This window comes from Ailuropoda melanoleuca, chromosome 5 (genome assembly GCF_002007445.2).
Source record: "Ailuropoda melanoleuca isolate Jingjing chromosome 5, ASM200744v2, whole genome shotgun sequence".
Classification (NCBI taxonomy): Eukaryota; Metazoa; Chordata; class Mammalia; order Carnivora; family Ursidae; genus Ailuropoda; species Ailuropoda melanoleuca.
In genome coordinates, this window is record NC_048222.1 from 34009189 (window position 1) to 34030139 (window position 20951).

At 44.2% G+C, this 20951-nt stretch overlaps 1 protein-coding gene across 12 annotated transcripts in view; it reads right to left on the bottom strand.

The window, feature by feature from the left end:
* KIF6 (kinesin family member 6) overlaps positions 1–20951 on the bottom strand; it is a 465947-nt gene that overhangs the window by 90558 nt on the left and 354438 nt on the right. For all 12 annotated transcript variants that reach the window (XM_034660659.1, XM_034660662.1, XM_034660661.1 and 9 more), the window contains one exon: positions 13535–13590. In XM_034660659.1, coding sequence (XP_034516550.1) covers positions 13535–13590 — 56 coding nt within the window. The remainder of the gene's footprint in view (positions 1–13534; positions 13591–20951) is intronic.

Consider the following 20951-nt stretch of genomic DNA (forward strand, 5'->3'; position numbering starts at 1 on the left):
GACGTGGATGGAGCCTAGAGGGTATTAAGCTAAGTGAAATAAATCAGTCAGAGAAAGACAATTATCATATGCTCTCACTCATATGTGGAAGTTAAGAAACAAAACAGATGCGATACAATGGAATATTACTCAGCCATTAAAAGGAACGATTTCTCAACATTTGCTGCAACATGGGCGGGACTGGAGGAGATAATGCTAAGCGAAGTAAGTCAAGCAGAGAAACACAATTATCATATGGTTTCACTCATTTATAGAGCATAAGAAGTAGGAAGATCGGTAGGAGAAGAAGGGGAAGAAGAAAGGGGGGGGTAATCAGGGGGTAATGAACCATGAGAGACTATGGACTCTGGGAAACAAACTGAGGGCTTCAGAAGGGAGGGGGGTGGGGGAATGGGATAGGGGTGATGGGTATTAAGGAGGGCACGTATTGCATGGTGCACTGGGTGTTATACGCAAGTAATGAATCATGGAACTTTACATCAAAAACTAGGGATGTACTGTATGGTGACTAACATAATATATATATATAAGAAACAAAACATAGGGGAAGGGAAGGAAAAAAATAAGATGAAAACAGAAAGGGAGACAAATCATAAGAGATGCTGAACTCTAGGGTTCAAACCGAGGGAGGCTGGAGGGGAGATGGGTGGGGTAAGGGGGTAACTGGGTGATGGGCATTAAGGAGGGCACGTGAAGTAATGAGCACTGGGTGGTATATGCAACTGACGAATCACTAAGTTCTACCCCTGAAACTATATGTTAACTTAATTGAATTAAAAAAAAAAAAAAGACAGCCTCCTTCCCTTCACAGAGTGTGTAGAGGGCCCTCAGCCTGCAGGGACCAGTCACATACAGATACGCACCTGTCACTCCCCCTCCGTGAACTTCCTGGGTTACATAAAAGTTGGCACTCCTCTGCAGGTTTATTCTGATATCCAGATAATAGTATTGGCTGGCAAAGTTATTTTTGAAATACTCGTATGAAAATTATCATGTCGAAGGTGTACATAACTGCTATGATGAGATTAGATGCATCGGCTGCCTTCTGAAAATCTGAAATGTCTCTCCTATGAGGGGAGGAAATTTTATTTTAAGGCATTTCATTAAACTGAATAGGTGTTGAGAAAATTGGTTCTTTGCAAAAGATTCCACTTTGAGCCTCAGCTGACGCCATATTCCACAATAAAGCCTAAATGAGTTGAGTGTGAAAAATAGACAATAAAAAGCTATAAGAAAATTTAGAAAGCTTTAAACAAATACTTGGCAATGAACACCCCATCATTATTATTGTTCCAATGACCCTTTCTAAGCACAAAGGCAATAAAGGCAGTCATAAAAGAAAAGATCAATGGATTTGACTATATAAAAATAACAAAATAAACCCCTATATATTATAATGCACTCTACAAAGATTAGTCAGTAGTATTGTTGGTAAACCACAGGCGAAATGGTGCCCTGCTTCCTTTAGAACCTGCAAATGAAGGAACTGCTATAACCTTATAAGAGCTGAACTAGTGAAAATCTTTACGCAGCTCTCGATAAGATAAAGCCCAGAAGACACAGGATGTCAATCACTGCGCCTACTCTACCCACCCTCCTTTTAAAAGAGAAACCTCCCCTGCTGCCTAGGTGGCCTCTTTCTGAGACCTCTTTTCTTCCCCGGCTGCCTGAACCAGGGGTGGGTTTCTGACCTCAAGACAGCACATTCTTAAGCTGGCCAGCAGCTGCTGTCCTGGAGGCCTAGAAAGGATAGAGTGGGTCACTCAAGTTCTCTTTCTCATAACTTTGAGCTAAGAAATAAGCACATAATGAGCGCATTCACCCTGGGGACAGTGTTAAAGGATGCTTTCAGGCCCAGCTGGGGCCAGAGCAAATCAAAGGCTAGCAAACAAGGCCTACGGTCAGCAGGACCAGCAGGCTGCGTGAGCAGGTATGCACAGAGGTGGCAAGCTGCCCTGAGGAAGGCCTGGGGAGGGTGCACTGGGCTCTGGAGCCACCCTGGGTCCTGGCGCCCCACTGGGTCCTGGCGCCCCACTGGGTCCTGGGTCTGGCTCCCACTACAGCTTGGACGGGTCTCAGATCTTATTACTGCATATTGAGGAGATTCTTGCCTCCCAAGCCTGAGCTAGCTCGACTGGGTTGCTACTTCTGAAAATCAAAAGAACTAAACTAAAAGTGATTGTTTCTGTGACCCAGAGCACAATTCAAAGTGATGTGGGCTTCATTCTTGAGAGTCAAGAATGGGAAATAAATACAGTAAGTAGAATCCTAATGAATGGTATTTTATCTTTTCTGGAGAAAAGGTTCTTATGCACAGAAGGGGGCTGGTCAGCCTGGAGACCGGCTGTAACTACTGTCGGGAGAGTTGCTCCTGTGGGCAATGGATGCCCTGGGGGGCTTCCCCATGACTAGGAGCACCTGTCTTTCCAAGCTCTTTTCTTTGTTTTGATTCTCTTTTTGCCTAGGGCTGCCTATTTGCCAGCCTTCCAATAACTAATCTACTTTGTTTCTTAAGAGAAGATGCTCCAGATGGAGGCAGTTTAAGAGCTCCTGTCTGTGACGGAACATCCTTCAAGGTAAATTTAACACTTGCTTCTCCGGTTTATAGTGAGTTTGATTGGCGTGGCTTTCCTGAATCCATCCAGACAAGGCCAGATCCCGGACCCTGCTTCCTTCGTTAAGGTACGACCACCCTGTCAGGACTCCGGGACAGCAGTCATCCATCTTTTTTGGCTGTCATTCGAACGAAATCATGGCTTCCTTCCTTATACATGACGGTTATAGTGTTACCTCTTGTCAGCTAACATACAATACAGCCCTTAGGCTTGCTCAGATCATTTTTGTTTGTTTGATCTCCAAACTATGACAGCAGAGCACTCAGTCCACTCCGCGAAGACATCAGTCACGCTGGTGATGGGCTGTCACTCAGATAACTGCATGTCTTGGAGTTTCAGCGTTCCAGATTTTTACACGAGGGATCTCGAGAATCAGCTTCGCTCTTTTCATTTCTAGCTGCCCTGAGCCGTCTCAGAAAGAGGCCCATCTATCCTGCTTTTAAATAAGATTCTTAGAGTCTCTATCCATTTAATTACCTTTTGGACACAATGTATTTTCCAATGATCAACTGTATTTTCAACACGAGTGAAAATTACCTTTTTTCCCTTTTTCAGACTCTTTAAAGATGAATTATGATTCGTGGGTCCTTCCGTATGATATCACGTCATACACAGTCAGCTCGCTTATGACTATGCCTTTGGCAGAAATCCGTGTCATGCAGCAGCCTCATCTGCTCACAAAGGATTTTTTCTCTAGTAAGTTAACATTTTTGCACTACCAGGAAGAAGTCACCAAGTAAAAAGTCAGCTTGCCGAGCTGAGGTCCATGGGCTGTAGAGAAGCATGGGACTATACACACATTCCTTCTTTTGGTCCAGCGTGGTCAGGACACTTTCTTGCTGTCTGGCTCTTCCCATCTTTGTGCATGTTGGTCACGTCTCTGTAACTCAGCACCTCAACCCTTCCTTACACCCCCTCTTCTATCACGGAGCCTCAAATGGGAAAACAAATCTGATGTTTTAGATCGTGTTTCCCTATATGTTAGGAATTTAACACTTCTTTCTGTTTACATCATTATTTTTATTAGGATTGTAATTGGTTTTGTTAGAGCTCCAGTTATAAAGTTGCATGGGTTTTGAGAGGTTGCCCCAATCTCAATTTTCTTACCAGCCCGATAATTTTTTAGCATGTAATTCTGTATTTCTTCCATAATAACAGAAGCACTGATACTTAAAACCAGCTTTTTAAATTCCCTGTGCACAGCTTTCTTTTTTATTGGATAAATCACTTCAACTGTTATCTTTTCTCATAGGACCTACAATTCATTCCTTTACAGATAACTTTCTGTTTCAAACCACAGACACATTTCTGAAAGGTCTGTAGTGAACTTGGTGGTTGTGTGCCCAGAGTTTCTTTCTTTGGAGAAAGATGATTCTTCAATACCTTAAAAATCTTGTTCAGTTTATGTGGGCAGGTTAAATCTCCCTCCTAGAAATGGGCAGAGCAACCAGTCCCAGCCAATCAAAGTGTTTCATTGGATGGAGGAATTGCTTTAGAGATGGGCACATGACTTAAGCCAGGCTAAGCACCCTCCCTCCAGGGACTTTTTGCCAATATTGTTGGGGAAGATCGCATTTACTGGGACTATGAATTCCATAGACCATGTAAACCGAGAGCTTTCAGAGGTACCTTGTCACTAAATGGGGTGAGGCCATCGGGGAGCTTAGTCAAGTAGCACTGAGAGATGGAAGGAGGGGTGAAGGGGGAGGAGGAGAAAGTAAAGGAAGAAGAGAAGGAGGAGGAGGTAAAGAAGGGAACATGTGAAGCCAACTGTACTCCTCTGACTTTTGGGTTACATGAGACAGTAAATTTCCTTTTACGCTTACAGCCAAACATCCTGGCCAATACAAATGGAGCACAAATTAATAGAATATTTTTGATAAGTGTAGTTTTAAAAAAATCACAAGAATACTCTAAAACACAGACAAAGCTTGTTATTTAAAATAAACACGGGGTGAGTTGTTTCTTAAAGCAAAAGATCTACTCATCACCTCAGCTGCTTTTCTCTGAACCACCTCTCTTCTCATAGAGCAAATGCAATGTGTACATGGACATGCTGGGCAGAGAGGAAGTCGTGGCTTCTGCATGTCTCAGTTTTGAGAGGATAGTATTTTCCACTTGGTGGTAACATATTTTTATCTTGCAGTCACTGAAGACTTCTATGCTGCCCTTAATCAGGCTTTCTCCGGTGCTTATTGGTGACTGTTTTGCATGAAGCGGAAGTACTTCATGACACCCATTCCTACTAAACCTGATCTAAGTTAATGCTTTGTTTCCTGAAGCATCACTAAACCCACTCAGTTGGAATTGTATGGAGCCTGAAAATACAACCCCACTATTCTATTTTCCAAACCACCGAAGAGGATGGTTGAAACCCATGTGGGACACTGAACCCTACCAGGGCTACTGCAAGTCCATAGCATATCTTTCTGCAAACCAGAAAAAGTCATCCGTTCCTAAGGGAAGACGCAAGCCTGGGCTGGTGCACATGGAAATGAGAGCAAGAGCAGGCTGTGTTTCAGGGGCCACCCGCCCCTGCAACTGAGTCCCAATAGGCACAAAACGACCTATCGTTAATCATGTTACAAAGACCCTTTTCATCTTCTTGGGCTGTGTGTACATGAGCCAAGGTGTAGTTTGAGTCTTTTGTTGGGTACACCGGATAAAGGCCAAAGATTCAAGGAGACCTGAGTAACAGCTGAGTGAAAATTTAAACTCAGAAGAACATGTCCAAGTCAGATAAGTCTGACTTTATGGAGATCATAAACTGTATTTAAAAGTTTTGGAGCTGGACAGAGATGGAATTTGATTCTGACTTAGTCATATAGCAGGCAACCTCACTGAAACTCCATTTTTAAAAAATCTGCAAAATAACGGAATTCCCTATTTCACATAACCTAGATTACGTCAATGTTAAGACTCATCTTCATTCCAGAGGTTTGTAAAATGTGAAAAAATGGCCAAATGTATCTTGATTCTGGAATCATTAAGACTAAAAATTGTGATCTAGAATATACCTCATAAGGTAACACTCCTGCCCCCCTAGAGGTTATGGTCCTTTGAGAGGATTAAATGAGCCATATGTCAAGTTTTGGCACGGCACAGTCAGTGCCTCATACATGGTGGAAACTGTTGTTGGGGTGGCTGTTAATTGGGACTAGTGACAAAGAGTAACAAAAGATATACTTAATTCAGGTCTTCATGATCTAGCAAAATGACCCGGATGTCATCTTTCCCCTACTCCTGAATAAGCTACTAGAAACCACATGCATCAATAGGTCCAGAAGCAAACCTCAAGGGAAGATCCAAGTACAGAAAGGCACACAACTGAAAATCGTCCTATTTACCCTGTTGATGGAGACCTGGATCTGAGAAATGATTTTCCCAATGCCCAAATGTGTAAGAGAAACATTTTATTAAAGAATGTTGTCCAAATGGAGGGAGGGGTGGCTGGAGTCCTTTGAATTTGGAGTAGGAGAAAGAAACCTTACAGAGTGTTTTGTTAGCTTTCTAGCGTTTGGTGTTTCCTTTCACCTTCCACTAACAGCTACTGCTATTACATTTCCTGTGACTTTTGAATTGATCACTGATTGGCCCACTAGTGAAAACCCTTCCGTGCAGCATCCTGTGATGTTAGGTTTCATTTAGGCCTGGAGGGGTTGGTGGAGGATGAAGAGGTGCCAGTCAAGCTCTTTCCCCTGCCTCCAAAGCAGCTGACTCCTGGACTGGTCTAGGGGTGGGTCTTATGCCAAAGGGCAGCCCTGCATTGTTCCTTGTTGCCAAAGACAATGCTGCCAATGGCAGAGCACTGATGTAAAAGAAGGAATCCCAGAATTCCAGCAAGTGAAAAGTGGCCTGGTTGATGCCATTGCTTCTCACACAGTCTATTTCTGCCCCCCCTCCCTGCCCCGGTTTGGGCTCAATGGAATTTTTAGAGATACGATGCATGGAAACAGGGTGTATGTGAATGTGTAAAATACACAGCCCATGTGATGAAAAGTAGTCTAATGCTCTTGTGTATGGGACATGTAAATACAATGAAATGCCTCTCTTACAGAAACAAAGACTCTACTTTTTTCGGGGAGATTCTAAATTGGCTATTTCTTCCATTTCTGATTTCAACTGATTTGACATCAGAATTGATGTAAATGGTGTACAGAGAAGGACAGAAAAGGACTTGGTGGCAAGAGTTTATCTACCTAGTTTGGGTTAGCTTGTTACAAAAGGAAAGAACATGGATGTTTTGGTTGACTTACTACGCCACGTAAAATTAGATATTATGTGGTTATAACTGAATTGTTAGCCTTTAGGAATTCTTGAGGATGAAACTCAAGTGGTAGTTCTAGATCACAATGTCAGGGAGAAACAAATTACCCAGGAAGGAACCTGAACTTGAAACACACGGGCTGGTTGATGTGTAGTTCACAAATACAGTTTTCATTTCCTCTCTGCAGGCCAATTCCACACGCACTACACAGCATCCCATTCCCTCCTCGGGGTCCAGAGGCAGGATGTGGCACAGTTTGGGAGCGGAGCTGAGTCACATTCCACACATGTGATGGTATATCTGTGCCAAGCTCCCACCTCCTGACTCTTAGATTCACTAAGTCTAAGATTTTAGTCACTGGGGACTGAAAATTCCACTTGATTTCATTTCTCCCTAGGAAAAATTGTACTTAGAAAGGTCACAAATCTCCTGAAGCCAGTTTCCTTCAAGATCGCCTTGGAGATTTTACATTTAAATGTGTGTACAAGTTCCACCTTATATTTCCTTAATCTTAGCCATGCCTCTGATATGCAGTGATGGTAGGCTACTTCCTGGGGTCAAGCACCATGAGAGCTTGCTCAGTAATGAGGCTGAGTCTCAGTGATCCACCGCACCTGGCCCCCCTTGGATCAAAAGCACATTAGGAAGATGGGTGGCCAGGGGGTGGGTCTTGGTCTGCTCTTTGCATAAAGTAAAGGAAGAGTGACATTGGCGCTATTAACACCACTAAACTAGCTTCTTTTTTGGTACAGTGAATGCTTGAATCTCAACGCTGGTATGAGCTCTGCTTGTTATGATCCAGAAAAAAAAAAACAAAGGTCCACTTGCCCAGGGTTTCTGCTAGCATATCTGGACCCTTCGTGTGTCCAGATCATCCTCTCTGAGAGGAAAATTACAGCCCTCACAACCCACAGAGCTGTAGGGCAGCATCTGACTTGCCTCTTGAGAATGTGGCAAACCGGATCCATGAACATATGATATTGCACCAAAATTATGGAGAATTCAGAATTATTTATGACAACCACCTATACTCAGAGTGAAAAACTGTATTAGTATAGGCCATTGGTGTCTTTCATCATGAATCTATTTCAATAGTGTTGGAATGAACACTTTGGTTTTACTTTGGTTGAGAGAGTTAGATATTTTTCAAGAGCAAAACTTTATATTACTTTTTGGGGAGAAGCAGTTTATAAAAGGTCTTTCCCTCTTATCACTCCAGGGATAAAAACAGACCACTGGGTCCTTTGAGTCCCTCAAGGCTGACAGGTTGGCCCTGGATGCACTGAGGCCTGCTTCCCCTTCCCCCTCCCTTCCCCTCTCCCTTCCCTCCTCCCTTCCTTCCAGGTCATCCAGCTACATGGGCCAGCACGGTCCTGCTGCTGGGACTGAGCTACTCCTCAGCAGGGTGTGCTTTTTGCCTAATGTCTTGGCACTGCTGATGGGGCACTGACCTAGAACCAATTTCCTTATTGGCTGGGTCACTGACCCCTCTGAGAATCAGACAAACTATGGATATTATCTCCAGAAAAATGTACACACCCTTAACACTCAGTTTTCTTTTTCACGTAGTTTTAGGGGTTTGGGAAATAAGAAACAAGTTTGTAATCTTTGTTTTTTGCCAGGGATCCTTCTGGCAGTCTGATGAAACCATGGACCCTTTCTCAGGATGATGATTTTTTTGGGTGCATAGAATTTTTTTTTTTAAAGTGGATTTTAAAGAGAAATCAGTTAAAATGAAACAGTTATCCAAATTTTAAACTTTTAAATATCTATATGCTTTTATACAAACGCATTAAATAATAAGATCTAATGGTGAGTCTAATAACAACCATAATTTTGAACTCCTGATGAGTATGAAAGATGTTTTATGATATCTGCCACAATGGGCTGTGAAATGAAAACATCTGCAATTTCCATGGGTGACAGGTGTTGCTAATCCTACTGGGGTCAGCTGCCTACATTCATTACTGAAAGTACGATAAATTGCAGGTAGAGGTTGGTGAAAATAAAGGCTCATTCCCCCCCCCCCCAAGTTCCTAGATCTTAGGTTGAGAATCCCTGAGACTATAGAGATTCTCTGCACGGTGCTGGACACTGCTCAGGGCCCAGCTGCCTCAGGTGGCAGAGAAGAATGTGAGACTCCTAGTGAAAGACTGAGTGCCTCATAGAAATATACAGAACACTACACCCCAGAACCAAAGAATACTCATTCTTTTCGAATGCACATGGAACTTTCTCCAGAAGACCATATACTGGGTCACGAAACAGGTCTCAACTGATACCAAAAGACAGATATTATTCCCTGCATAGTCTCAGACCACAATGCTTTGAAATTGGGACTCAATCACAAGGAAAAATTTGGAAGAAACTCAAACACTTGGAAACTAAGAACCATCCTGCTCAAGAATGATTGGGTAAACCAGGAAATTAAAAATCAATTTAAACAATTTATGGAGACCAACGAGAATGAAAACACAACAGTCCAAAACCTGTGGGACACTGCAAAGGCAGTCTTAAGGGGAAAATACATAGCCATCCAAGCCTCACTCAAAAGAACAGAAAAATCTAAAATGCAGTTTTTATATTCTCACCTCCAGAAGCTGGAGCTGGAACAGAAGAACAGGCCAAACCCACGCATGAGAAGGCAGTTGATCAAGATTAGAGATCAATGAATTAGAAACCAGGAGCACAGTAGAGCAAATCCACAGAACGAGAAGCTGGTTCTTTGAAAGAATAAATAGGATCGATAAGCCACTGGCCAGACTTATTCAAAAGAATAGAGAAAGGACCCAAATTAATAAAATTATGACTGAAAAGGGAGAGGTCACAACCAACACCAATGAAATAGGAAGAATCATTAGAAACTTTTATCAACAGCTTAATGCCAATAAATTAAACAACCTGGAAGAAATGGATGCCTTCCTGGAAGTCTATAAACTACCAAGACTGAAAGAGGAAGAAATTGATTTTTTAAACAGACCAATTAATTATGAAGAGATTGAAGCAGTGATCAAAAACCTCCCTAAAAACAAGACTCCATGGCCTGATGGATTTCCTGGGGAATTCTACCAAACATTCAAAGAAGAAATAATACCTACTCTTCTAAGCTGTTTCAAAAAAAAAGGAACAGAAGGAAAACTACCAAACTCTTTCTATGAGGCCAGTATTACCTTGATCCCCAAAACAGGCAAAGACCCCATCAAAAAGCAGAATTACAGACCAATATCCCTGATGAATATGGANTCAAAAAGGAGAATTACAGACCGATTTCTCTAATGAATATGGACGCCAAAATTCTCAACAAGATCCTAGCTAATAGGATTCAACAGTACATTAAAAGGATTATCCATCAATACCAAGTGGGATTCATCCCTGGGATGCAAGGGTGGTTCAACATTTGCAATTCGATCAGTGTGAGAGATCATAACAACAAGAAAAGAGTCAAGAACCATATGATCCTGTCAATAGATGCAGAAAAAGCATTTGACAAAATACAGCATCCTTTCCTGATTAAAACACTTCAGAGTGTAAGGATGGAGGGTACATTCCTCAATTTCATTAAAACCATCTATGAAAAGCCTACAGCGAATATCATTCTCAATGGGGAAAAGCTGGAAGCCTTTCCCTTAAGATCAGGAAGACGACAAGGATGCCCACTCTCGCCATTATTATTCAACATAGTGCTAGAAGTCCTTGCAACAGCAATCAGACAACAAAAAGGGATAAAAGGTATCCAAATCGGCAAAGAAGAAGTCAAACTCTCTCTCTTCGCAGATGACATGATACTCTATATGGAAAATCCAAAAGAATCCACCCCCAAACTACTAGAACTTATAGAGCAATTCAGTAATGTGGCGGGATACAAAATCAATGCTCAGAAATCAGTTGCATTTCTATACATGAGTAATGAGACTGAAGAAAGAGAAATTTGGGAATCTATTCCATTTACAATAGCACCAAAAATCATACGTTACCTTGGAATTAACTTAACCAGAGACGTAAAGGATCTATATTCTAGAAACTACAAATCNCTAGAAACTATAGATCACTTTTGAAAGATATTGAGGAAGACATAAAAAGATGGAAAAATATTCCATGCTCATGGATCGGAAGAATAAACATAGTTAAAATGTCTATGCTACCCAGAGCAATCTACACTTTCAATGCTATCCCGATCAAAATACCGATAACATTTTTCATGGAACTGGAACAAATAGTCCTTAAATTTGTATGGAACCAGAAAATGCCCCGAATCACCAAGTAACTGTTGAAAAGGTAAAATAAAGCTGGGGGCATCACAATGCCGGATTTCGAGCTATACTACAAAGTTGTGATCACAAAGACAGCATGGTACTGGCACAAAAACAGACACATAGACCAATGGAACAGAATAGAGAACCCAGAAATGGACCCTCGGCTCTTTGGGCAACTAATCTTTGACAAAGCAGGAAAAAACAACCAGTGGAAAAAAGACAGTCTCTTCAATAAATGGTGCTGGGAAAATTGGACAGCTACATGCAAAAGAATGAAACTTGACCACTCTCTCACGTCATACACAAAGATAAACTCCAAATGGATGAAAGACCCCCATGTGAGACAGGAATCCATCAAAATCCTAGAGGAGAACATAGGCAGCAACCTCTTTGACATCGGCCACAGCAACTTTTTTCATGACACATCTCCAAACGCAAGAGAAACAAAAGAAAAAATGAACTTGTGGGACTTCATCAAGATCAAAAGTTTCTGCACAGCCAAGGAAACAGTCAAAAAAACTAACAGGCAGCCCACGGAATAGGAGAAGATATTTGCAAATGACACTACAGATAAAAAACTGGTATCCAAGATCTACAAAGAACTTCTAAAACTCAATGCACGAGAAACAAATAATGGAATCAAAAAATGAGCAGAAGATATGAACAGACACTTTTCCAATGAAGACATACAAATGGCTAACAGACACATGAAAAAATGTTCAAAATCATTAGCCATCAGGGAAATGCAAATCAAAACCACCTTGAGATACCACCTCAGAATGGCAATAATTGACAAGGCTGGAAACAACAAATGTTGGAGAGGTTGTAGAGAAAGCGGATCCCTCTTACACTGTTGGTGGGAATGCAAGTTGTTACAGCCACTTCAGAAAACAGTGTGGAGGTTCCTCAAAAAGTTAAAAATATTTGAGTTACCCTATGATCCAGCAATTGCACTCCTGGGTATTTACCCCAAAGATACAGACATAGTGAAGAGAAGGGCCGTTTGCACCCCAATGTTCATAGCAGCATTGTCCACAATAGCTAAATTGTGGCGGAAGCCAAGATGCCTTTCAATGGATGATTGGATTAAGAAGATGTGGTCCATACATAGAATGGAATATTACTCAGCCATTAGAACAAATGATTACACAACATTTGCAGCAACATGGACGGGACTGGAGGAGATTTTGCCAAGTGAGGTAAGTCCAGCAGAGAAAGAAAATTATCATATGGTTTCACTCATTTATGGAACATAAGAAATAGGAAGATCGGTAGGAGAAGGAAGGGAAGAATGAAGGGGGCGGTAAACAGAAGGGGGAATGAACCATGAGAGATTATGGACTCTGGGAAACAAACTGAGGGCTTCAGAGGGGAGGGGGGTGGGGAAATGGGATAGGCTGTTGATGGGTATCAAGGAGGGCACATATTGCATGGTGCACTGGGTGTTATACGCAAATAATGAATCATGGACCATTACATCAAAAACTAAGGATATACTGTATGGTGACTAACATAACATAATAAAAAATTATTATTTAAAAAAAAAGGAGAATGAATGCCTGAAGCTGTTGTAATTTTCCATATCCTGTCGGAAAAGCCAAAGGGGACACTCACAGTGGCTTCTGTCTTGTCCTCACTTAGGAGCAGAGGAAGGTGGGGACAAGGGAGATGGATGCAGGACAGCTTCTCTGGCAAGAGGCAAAGGCATAAGAGGCCCCCCTCTGCAGAGCTGCCTCAGCCTGGGTAATGGGTCCCTGGGTGTCTTCTAGCTAGGGATGAAGGAAACATTTTCCTCCCACTTTGACAAAAATATGAGGCATACTTTTATTGAGTTTGCCGCCTGCCTTAACCTCATCTTTCCAGGGATACCCACCTAAGTGGCGGAGCCCTGCTGGGCAGCCTGTGTCCTGGGAAGGCATAGAGGTTCATTTTCCTTCTCCTCTCACTGGCTTATTGAATGGTGCTGAAAAATGCAAAATGCACACCTGTGCCAAAAATGTTAAGTGTAAGTTTTGGGTGTGTGTGTGTGTGTGTGTGTGTGTGTGTGTGTTGAAGTGTTCCACAGCACTTGAAAATATGAAACATGACTGCAGTCTTGCAGCTAGGAGCAGTTGAGCTATTGTTGAGGAACACCGGGGGAAAGCAAAACTTTCTCATTGGGATGCTAGAGCTCAGGCTGGCATGAGGATGAAAAGTTCAAGTTCTAGACAAAAGAAAACACTTTTCCTGATGGATGGTGGGGGAGATGACAAACTTCCAAGGAAAGGCACTCTCAAAGAGGCTTCCTTGGCAGGGATGTGTTGAAACTCGGCTTCATGGTTATTTGGAGGGACATCATGACCTGATTTTCACCAGGAAAATGGTCTGTGAAAGAGGCTCACAGAATATCACCTGCTTACCAATCTTACTTCTTGTTTCATTTATATTTTCTCCCAGGGCCTTTGCTTCAGAAAATCTGCAGGGGGAAAAAAAAAGAATTTGCTGTTTTCTGTTCATCCCAAATTATGCTTTAAAAATAATAGATTCCTGAGAACTCTGTAAAATAATTTAAAAATTTATGGAAAGATATAAAAGAAAATCTAAATAAATGACATAGAGTGGGCTTAAAAGTAGAGCTAAAATTTGTATTAATTACTGGTATCATGATTTTTTACTTCTCTATCCAGCACAGAATATGCATCCTAATATTCTGTAGTTTATGACTTGCAATTTTGAGTGTTTTATGATGCAAGGGTACAGGAATAAAGTATGGCTGTAAGACTTTTGTACCCCACTGTTCTCTATTAATCGCAGTACCAAGATCCTATAGTTACAGCTGAGAATACATGCTTACTATAAATTAAATAATTTTTTTCTGATTATAAAGTAATAGGTCAGAGGCTGGCCAACTATGGCTGGTCGTGAGACACATCTAGGCCACCACTTACTTCTGTACATAAAATAGTATTGGATCACAGCCACCTTGATTCATTTAGACATTGTCTATGGCTGCTTTCAGGTCTCACAGGCAGAGCTGAGTAGTTGTGGCAATGGTTGTATGGCCTGTGAAGCTGAAACTATATATTCTCTGACTCTTGACAGAAGAAGGTTGTGACTCCTGTTGTATATGATGTTAAATCACATTTTGAAAGTATGAAAACAGAAAAAAAACAAAAATCCCTAATGAGCCCTCCCCAGAAATCAGCACAGTTTGAGATCCATCCAGTCTTTTTCCTCCTCAGTTTTTATAGAGTTAAGATCGTACCATGCATATGATTTTGTGCTTTGGTTATTTTTCACTTAACAGTACTAATCCCTCCGCACGTCATTAGAAGCTTGTCCATTATCTTTGATGGCTGTCTACTAGTCCGCCAGATGGCTAGGCTGATGTTTACTTAATGACTCCTATATATTTTCCAACAAATATGTATGAGATGCCCGCCGAGAGCCCAGCTTTGTGCTGGCGAACTGCTGTAGGATCTGGCCTACGTGAGAAACATGCAGTCTGGTCCTCTATACTTGGGGGGGCCTTAGGAAATGTCAGTCTTTCCGTTCTCCTCTCTGCCATGGAATTTAAAGGGCAACTGAAAGGCTATGAAACAAATCCATAATAAATGGCTACAGTAAATCATTGTGCTACCGTGGATAGCCCTGGCTAAGTCACTGGAGTATGACTAGGGAGGGGCCTGTCCCCGAGTGGAGAGTAGTCAGGAAAACTTCACGTACAAAGTAGGATTGACCTGGCTTTTACGGATGCATAGGACATGTTAGAGAACTCTACCCACCATCATGCTTCATTAACTATCAACACTGGGCCAATTTGATTTTAACGATCTCCTCTCTCTGCATTCCCTACCCACGCCCCAAATCTTTCTGGATCCCAGTCAATCCCAGGTATCATGTTGTTTCGTCTGTAAGTTCTTTAGTGGTGTAGGATTTTGTTAGAGGAGGTGGGAAGAGGAGGGCATTCCAGGCAGGAGAACGATGTGGGCAGAGGCCAGAGTGCCGCGACGGCCCTGGGCTTGATGGAGAAGTGTGAATTATGTCACTGCTATTTGCCAAGTCTGGCTGCTAGGACTGGAACTGCAGATGGGAAGTTTCCAAGGAAGGGGACTAAATTTCCTCTCAATGTTAGGTTTCTTGGGACTCCACCCCAGCTCCCTTATTAGGGTGTTCAGGCTTGTGACAGATTTATGGATGTGCTCTCTTCAGCTAGGGCCTGTCACCTTCGGGAGAGACGTGCAGTCCCATTTGATGCCATTCAGACTGAATTCGGTTCAGCAGACATTCTTGTAAGTCCTAGTGCTGGGCTCTGTGGGCTCACACTGGCCTTTGCCTGCTGGGCAGGCAGCATCTGAGGTGTGGCCCAGGCCACTGCGAAGACGAGGGCTATTTTCATCCTGTAAGTTCTGCCAAGTTGGGGGACTATAACTGTCTGATTGTTGGCTGTGTCCATCCCAGCACCTAGGACTGCACAGGGTTTGACAAGCCTTCATCACTCGGTGAACGACTCCTCTTTAGCGCCTGTTCCTGTAGAGCTCACTCACGTATTTGGATTCTCGAGAATAAGGAAGCTAGGAGAGCAAGGCTGCAGAGCTGCTGAAATTCAGGTCGGTTCTGGAGGAAACCAGAGTAGAGAAGGAAAAGGGGACGATATGGAGGCTAACAGGCAGTCTCCATAGCAGCTGTTCAGCGAAGCCCCGATGAGGGGGCCCGGGCTGAAGGCCCCCCCCACCCCCGGCCTCAGCCTCCGCGGTGCCCACATTTGTCCTGGAGTGAGCTGCTTAGTGCTGTGGTGAGCCCGCTCCAAAGAGCCGCCGGCCAGGGTTGGCAGACACCGTGGGGGAAGCCATGAGCCGTTCCGGTCTCTCCTCTGCAGCCCGGTGCCGAGCTAAAACGGACTTTCCCACCGAAGAGGTGTGGGCTGAGGGCTGTCCTGTCCACAACACCGTTTTCCCTCCACTCTGCAGTTGTCACTGCTCCAGGCCGCCCCACCCACATGTGTTCCTGATCTCCGGTTGTCAAGACGAACTTGACTAAGAAAGCCCAGCCCCAGGAGAAGAGGGGGAGAGGGCAGGGGACGCAGGAGAGATGAGGAAGAAGGTGAACCCTATTTCTGCCACGTTCTTCCTTGCCCACCTGCATCTCCGTACCTGTCCAGCCCACGTCTCTCTCAGCCCCACTACTTCCCCTTCCTCTGGCCCAGACTAAGTTCTGATCATCGGGAAGGGGAGCCTCCTTCCTGACAGAAGAGGCACATTCCCATTTATGATGTGGCTCACGGAACCAGCCTGGGTCCAAGGTGGTTGAACCTATGCTGACTCTTCTCAGGGCTCGCTGCTCCTCTGGACAACATCCTCAGCAGCTGCTCCCTGGGTGAGGGGGCTGGCCCGTGTCGGGGGGCTGCCCCTTGGGCAGGGCCAGAGAGAAGGCTCTGTGACTCAACCTGTGCGCCCCCGAGGGTCTCCTCCTGGCGCCAAGGCATTCCTCTCTGGGAGTCATTGGCTGCACGGGCTCATTTCAGGAAGGACAGCGTTGCTGGGGGGCATTTCCAACGTGGGGGCTGGCAGGCGGCTCTGTGCACTGCACAGAAAAATCTCTACCTTGGGGCAAGGCCTGGGCTTGGAAGGGAGAAGGAATGCAGCCCTCTGGCTGCTCTTTCACAAGCCTCGCTTCCCGTGACACCCAGCCTTCAGTGACCCCACAGCAGCCACGCGTGCCCAGCACCACGCTGGACACTGTCCGCAGAGTGCAAGCCCTTCTCCCTTCTTGGCTTCCATGTCGCATCAGCCATCTCTCGCCCTGGCAGCTCTTTCTGTCTCCTCTTCTGCAGCTGTTCCTTAGATGCTGCGAATCCTCAGGGTTTTGTTGTGACCCTCTCCCCGGACACTCCATCACACCAGTGCCTTCACTTGTCATCCCCACAGGCAGCTCCCAGGTCTCCTTCCCAGCCCAGCTTTATTTCCTGACAAACACAGCTGAAGAAATGATCGCCCCCCTCTCTTCTGAAAACCCCTCACCTTCCTCTTACCTTTCCTCATCTCACTGCCCAGCACGGACACTCACCCACGTGCTCCTGCCCCTCCCTCCATTAGCATCTTCACTCAACGCATCCATTCTCTGTCCTCCCCTCTGTCGTATCTCTCACAGCATTCCTCCTGGCTTTCTTCCTCCTCTCACTGCCTCAGAGAAGGAGCAGAGGCTTGCGTGGCTCCCCACATTCTTTTTTTTTTTTATGATTTTTTATTATATTATGTTAGTCACCATACAGTACATCCCCGGCTTCCGATGTAAAGCTCGATGATTCATTAGTTGCGTATAACACCCAGTGCTCCATGCAATACGTGCCCTCCTTACTACCCATCACCGGTCTATCCCATTCCCCCACCCCCCTCCCCTCTGAAGGCCTCAGTTTGTTTCTCATAGTCCATAGTCTCTCATGTTTCATTCCCCCTTCTGATTACCCCCCTTTCTTTATCCCTTTCTTCCCCTACCGATCATCCTAGTTCTTATGTTCCATAGATGAGAGAAATCATATGATAATTGTCTTTCTCTGCTTGACTTATTTCACCTAGCATTATCTCCTCCAGTGCCGTCCATGTGCAACCATTCTTTTGTTGAGTATTTCTGGACTTTCAGGCACTACAAAATGCTCCAGGCTCATCTTCTATTTTTTTCTGTTCCAGTCCTAGAATCAGCCATTCCTCCAAGAAGCCCCGCTTCCTTTAATCAGAGAATGACATTTAGAAACTAAGATCTGGGCTCTGGGTGTCCTCGTTGCTAGTGAAAGGTCACTGCTTTTAGACATTCTTAGCAGACAAAGCTAGGAAACATGAATATATATATATATATTTTTTTTCATTTTTTTATTTTATTTTATTATATTATGTTAATCACCATACAGTACATCCCCAGATTCCGATGTAAAGTTTGATGCTTCATTAGTTGCGTATAACACCCAGTGCACCATGCAATACGTGCCCTCCTTACTACCCATCACCAGTCTATCCCATTCCCCCACCCCCTCCCCTCTGAAGTCTTCAGTTTGTTTCTCATAGTCCATAGTCTCTCATGTTTCATTCCCCCTTCTGATTACCCCCCTTTTCTTTTTTTTTTTTTAATTTTATTTATTTATTCGATAGAGATAGAGACAGCCAGAGAGAGAGGGAACACAAGCAGGGGGAGTGGGAGAGGAAGAAGCAGGCTCATAGCGGAGGAGCCTGATGTGGGGCTCGATCCCGCAACGCGGGGATCACGCCCTGAGCCGAAGGCAGAAGCTTAACCGCTGTGCCACCCAGTTGCCCCATGATTACCCCCCTTTTCTTTATCCCTTTCTTCCCCTACCGATCATTCTTGCTACCTGCCTTCAGGCCATTTCCCAAGCAGTTTAGCCTGCAAGCCTTCTTAAATGCAAACCTGACCTTACTATTCTCCTGCTTAAAACTCTTCAAGCTGGTCAGAATAATCATCCTAATCTCAGTTCCAATCTTAGGAAGAACACATTCAGTCTAGTCAGGGAATGAAGGTGTGGGGGAGGGAATAAATAAGGGTATAGATTGGGGGGGGGGAAAGAAGCATAACAGTCTTTATTTGCAGACCACATGGTCTTATACGTAGAAAATCCTAATATGCAAAAAAACCTACTAGAACTGTAAAATGGCTTAACAATCTTAAGACAGAAAATTTCATTTCTATGTGCTAGCAATGTAGAATTAGAATTTAAAATTGAAATAAAAGCCCATGAACATTTACAACAGCATCAGAAAAAGAGCATATAGTACTTGAGATAAATGTAACAATATATGTACAATGTTTAGGCACTTAAAACTACAAAATAGTGCTAAAGATGATCAAAGTACAGTTGACCCCTGAATGACACAGATTTGAATTGCATAGGTCCACTTAATTGTGTATTTTTTTGGATGAATAAAGTACTGTAAATGCAAAAAAAAAAAAAAACCCCACAAAACTCTTCAAGGGCTCCCCAGGGACCACCGGACAAAATCCAGATTCCTTAACAGGGCTAATTAAACTCTTCATGCTCTGGCTGTGTGGACTTCTCCAGAATCTTCTCACCCCCTCCCCCTGCCCCCGCCCCTCGCCTTTCTAGGCTGGCCCGAATGGCCTCAGGTCCCTCAGTTCCATCAAGTGTCACCGTGGCTCGCCTTGGGGCTGTTTCCTTTTCTTGGAACATCTTTCTTCATCTGGCTAATTTCTACCGAACTCCGTAGTTGCAGCAGAGATGTCTTTTCCTCTGCAGGGCTGTACAGGTCTGCAACGGAGTCACCCCACATGTTCCACAGAGCCCTGAACTTCTGTCATCACGGCACACCGTGCGGGAATTGCCTGCTGACTTGCTTTGTCCCTTTTCTCAGTATCATAAGTGCCCCGAGGAGAGTGACCACATCTGTTTAATTCACACTTGTATCCCTGGAGCTTAGACCGGGGGCACTCCCTGGGGCCCAGAGACTTGGACTTGAATCCCAGCTGGATCTCAGAGTCCTCGTTTGTGAGATTAGGATGAGCTGCCTCTCAAGGTTGGATTGATGTGGGAGGTACATGCATACACACGTCCTTTGTAACCGAACCATGACCACTGCCTGGCAGCGTAGGGACCCGCGTAGGTGATGAACTGTGATGTGGGATTGCACGCTGGAAGCAGCAACCACAGACAGGAGTGATGGGTATCACCCTCTCAGCAAACCAAGGGGCCAGAGGGGGACCCTCGCAAGTCCATGGTCAAGGACACCTAAGACAGTTGCTAAGTTTCTCGTCTTCAGGAGGAATGAAAAGGATGGGAGTTGAGGTTGAATCACATATAACCTCCATGACCAGCAGCTCCTGGGAGAATCCCATGCTGCCCTTGGTGTGTGTCCGGCAGGGATGTGTCACCACTGGGGGAGCAGCTGAGGGAGCGTGACCCCCGGCTCTGCCCCAGGGCAGTTAGTACCACAGGCAATGTACTGGGGACCAGGGGCAGCAGCTGCTTTAACCTCTGGGCTAAGGGCAGGAGCTGGTGTTCATAAGCCACTCAATCTCTAAGAGCCTCTACGGTCTATTCCCTGTCATGTCAGCTGGGATGGTTTCTTCAGGCTGGTGGGGCAAATATGTCCTTGGAGGGCAAGGGGTTCCTCTTGACACCTTTCCTAGTCCTCTTGTCTACAGCAATTAACTTAATATGTTGATTATTTACAGAGTGAACATACAATGCTCTTCCCCATCAGAAAGGAAGAGCAGGACTGCCTCGATACCATTTCCTTCCTCTGTAGACCCGTCCTTGACATGGCACCTTAGCTGCCTCTGTTTTATTGCCATGAAGATCCACCTTCCATTTCTCTTAGCCTTTTCTTTAATACCAATATTACTTCCCTACTCTATCTTTTTTCCCATCAAGATGGCTGCTCCCTCCTGTGTCCTGCTGAGCTGTTCTTTCCCTGAGTCTCAAGAAGCCTGCTGTTGCATTCTCCTGCTTCTAGGAAGTAGGTCTTGAGCAGTTTGCTTAGCTGCTAAGACTTCTCAAAGGCAATTTCAAAGTGTCACTCTCAGCCAAAGAAGTATTTTTGAGTACCGTTTTTGTGGCCAGCACTGTGTTAAAAACTGTGGGGAGGCTGGGGAGATTCTAATCTAATCTCAGCTCTCAGAGTTCATAATTCTACTTCAGGAGACAAGGTGTAAATACAAAAAACAAATGGAAAAATAATAAAGGTTAAAATTGGAGTCTAATAGGAACCAGGGAACTCCTATTTGTCATGGATGTTATTTCCAGATGGTGCCACAAGATTGCTCTCCAGCCTCGGTCCAGTTTTCCTATTGGTTTTAGATTGCTGTTCTATTCTG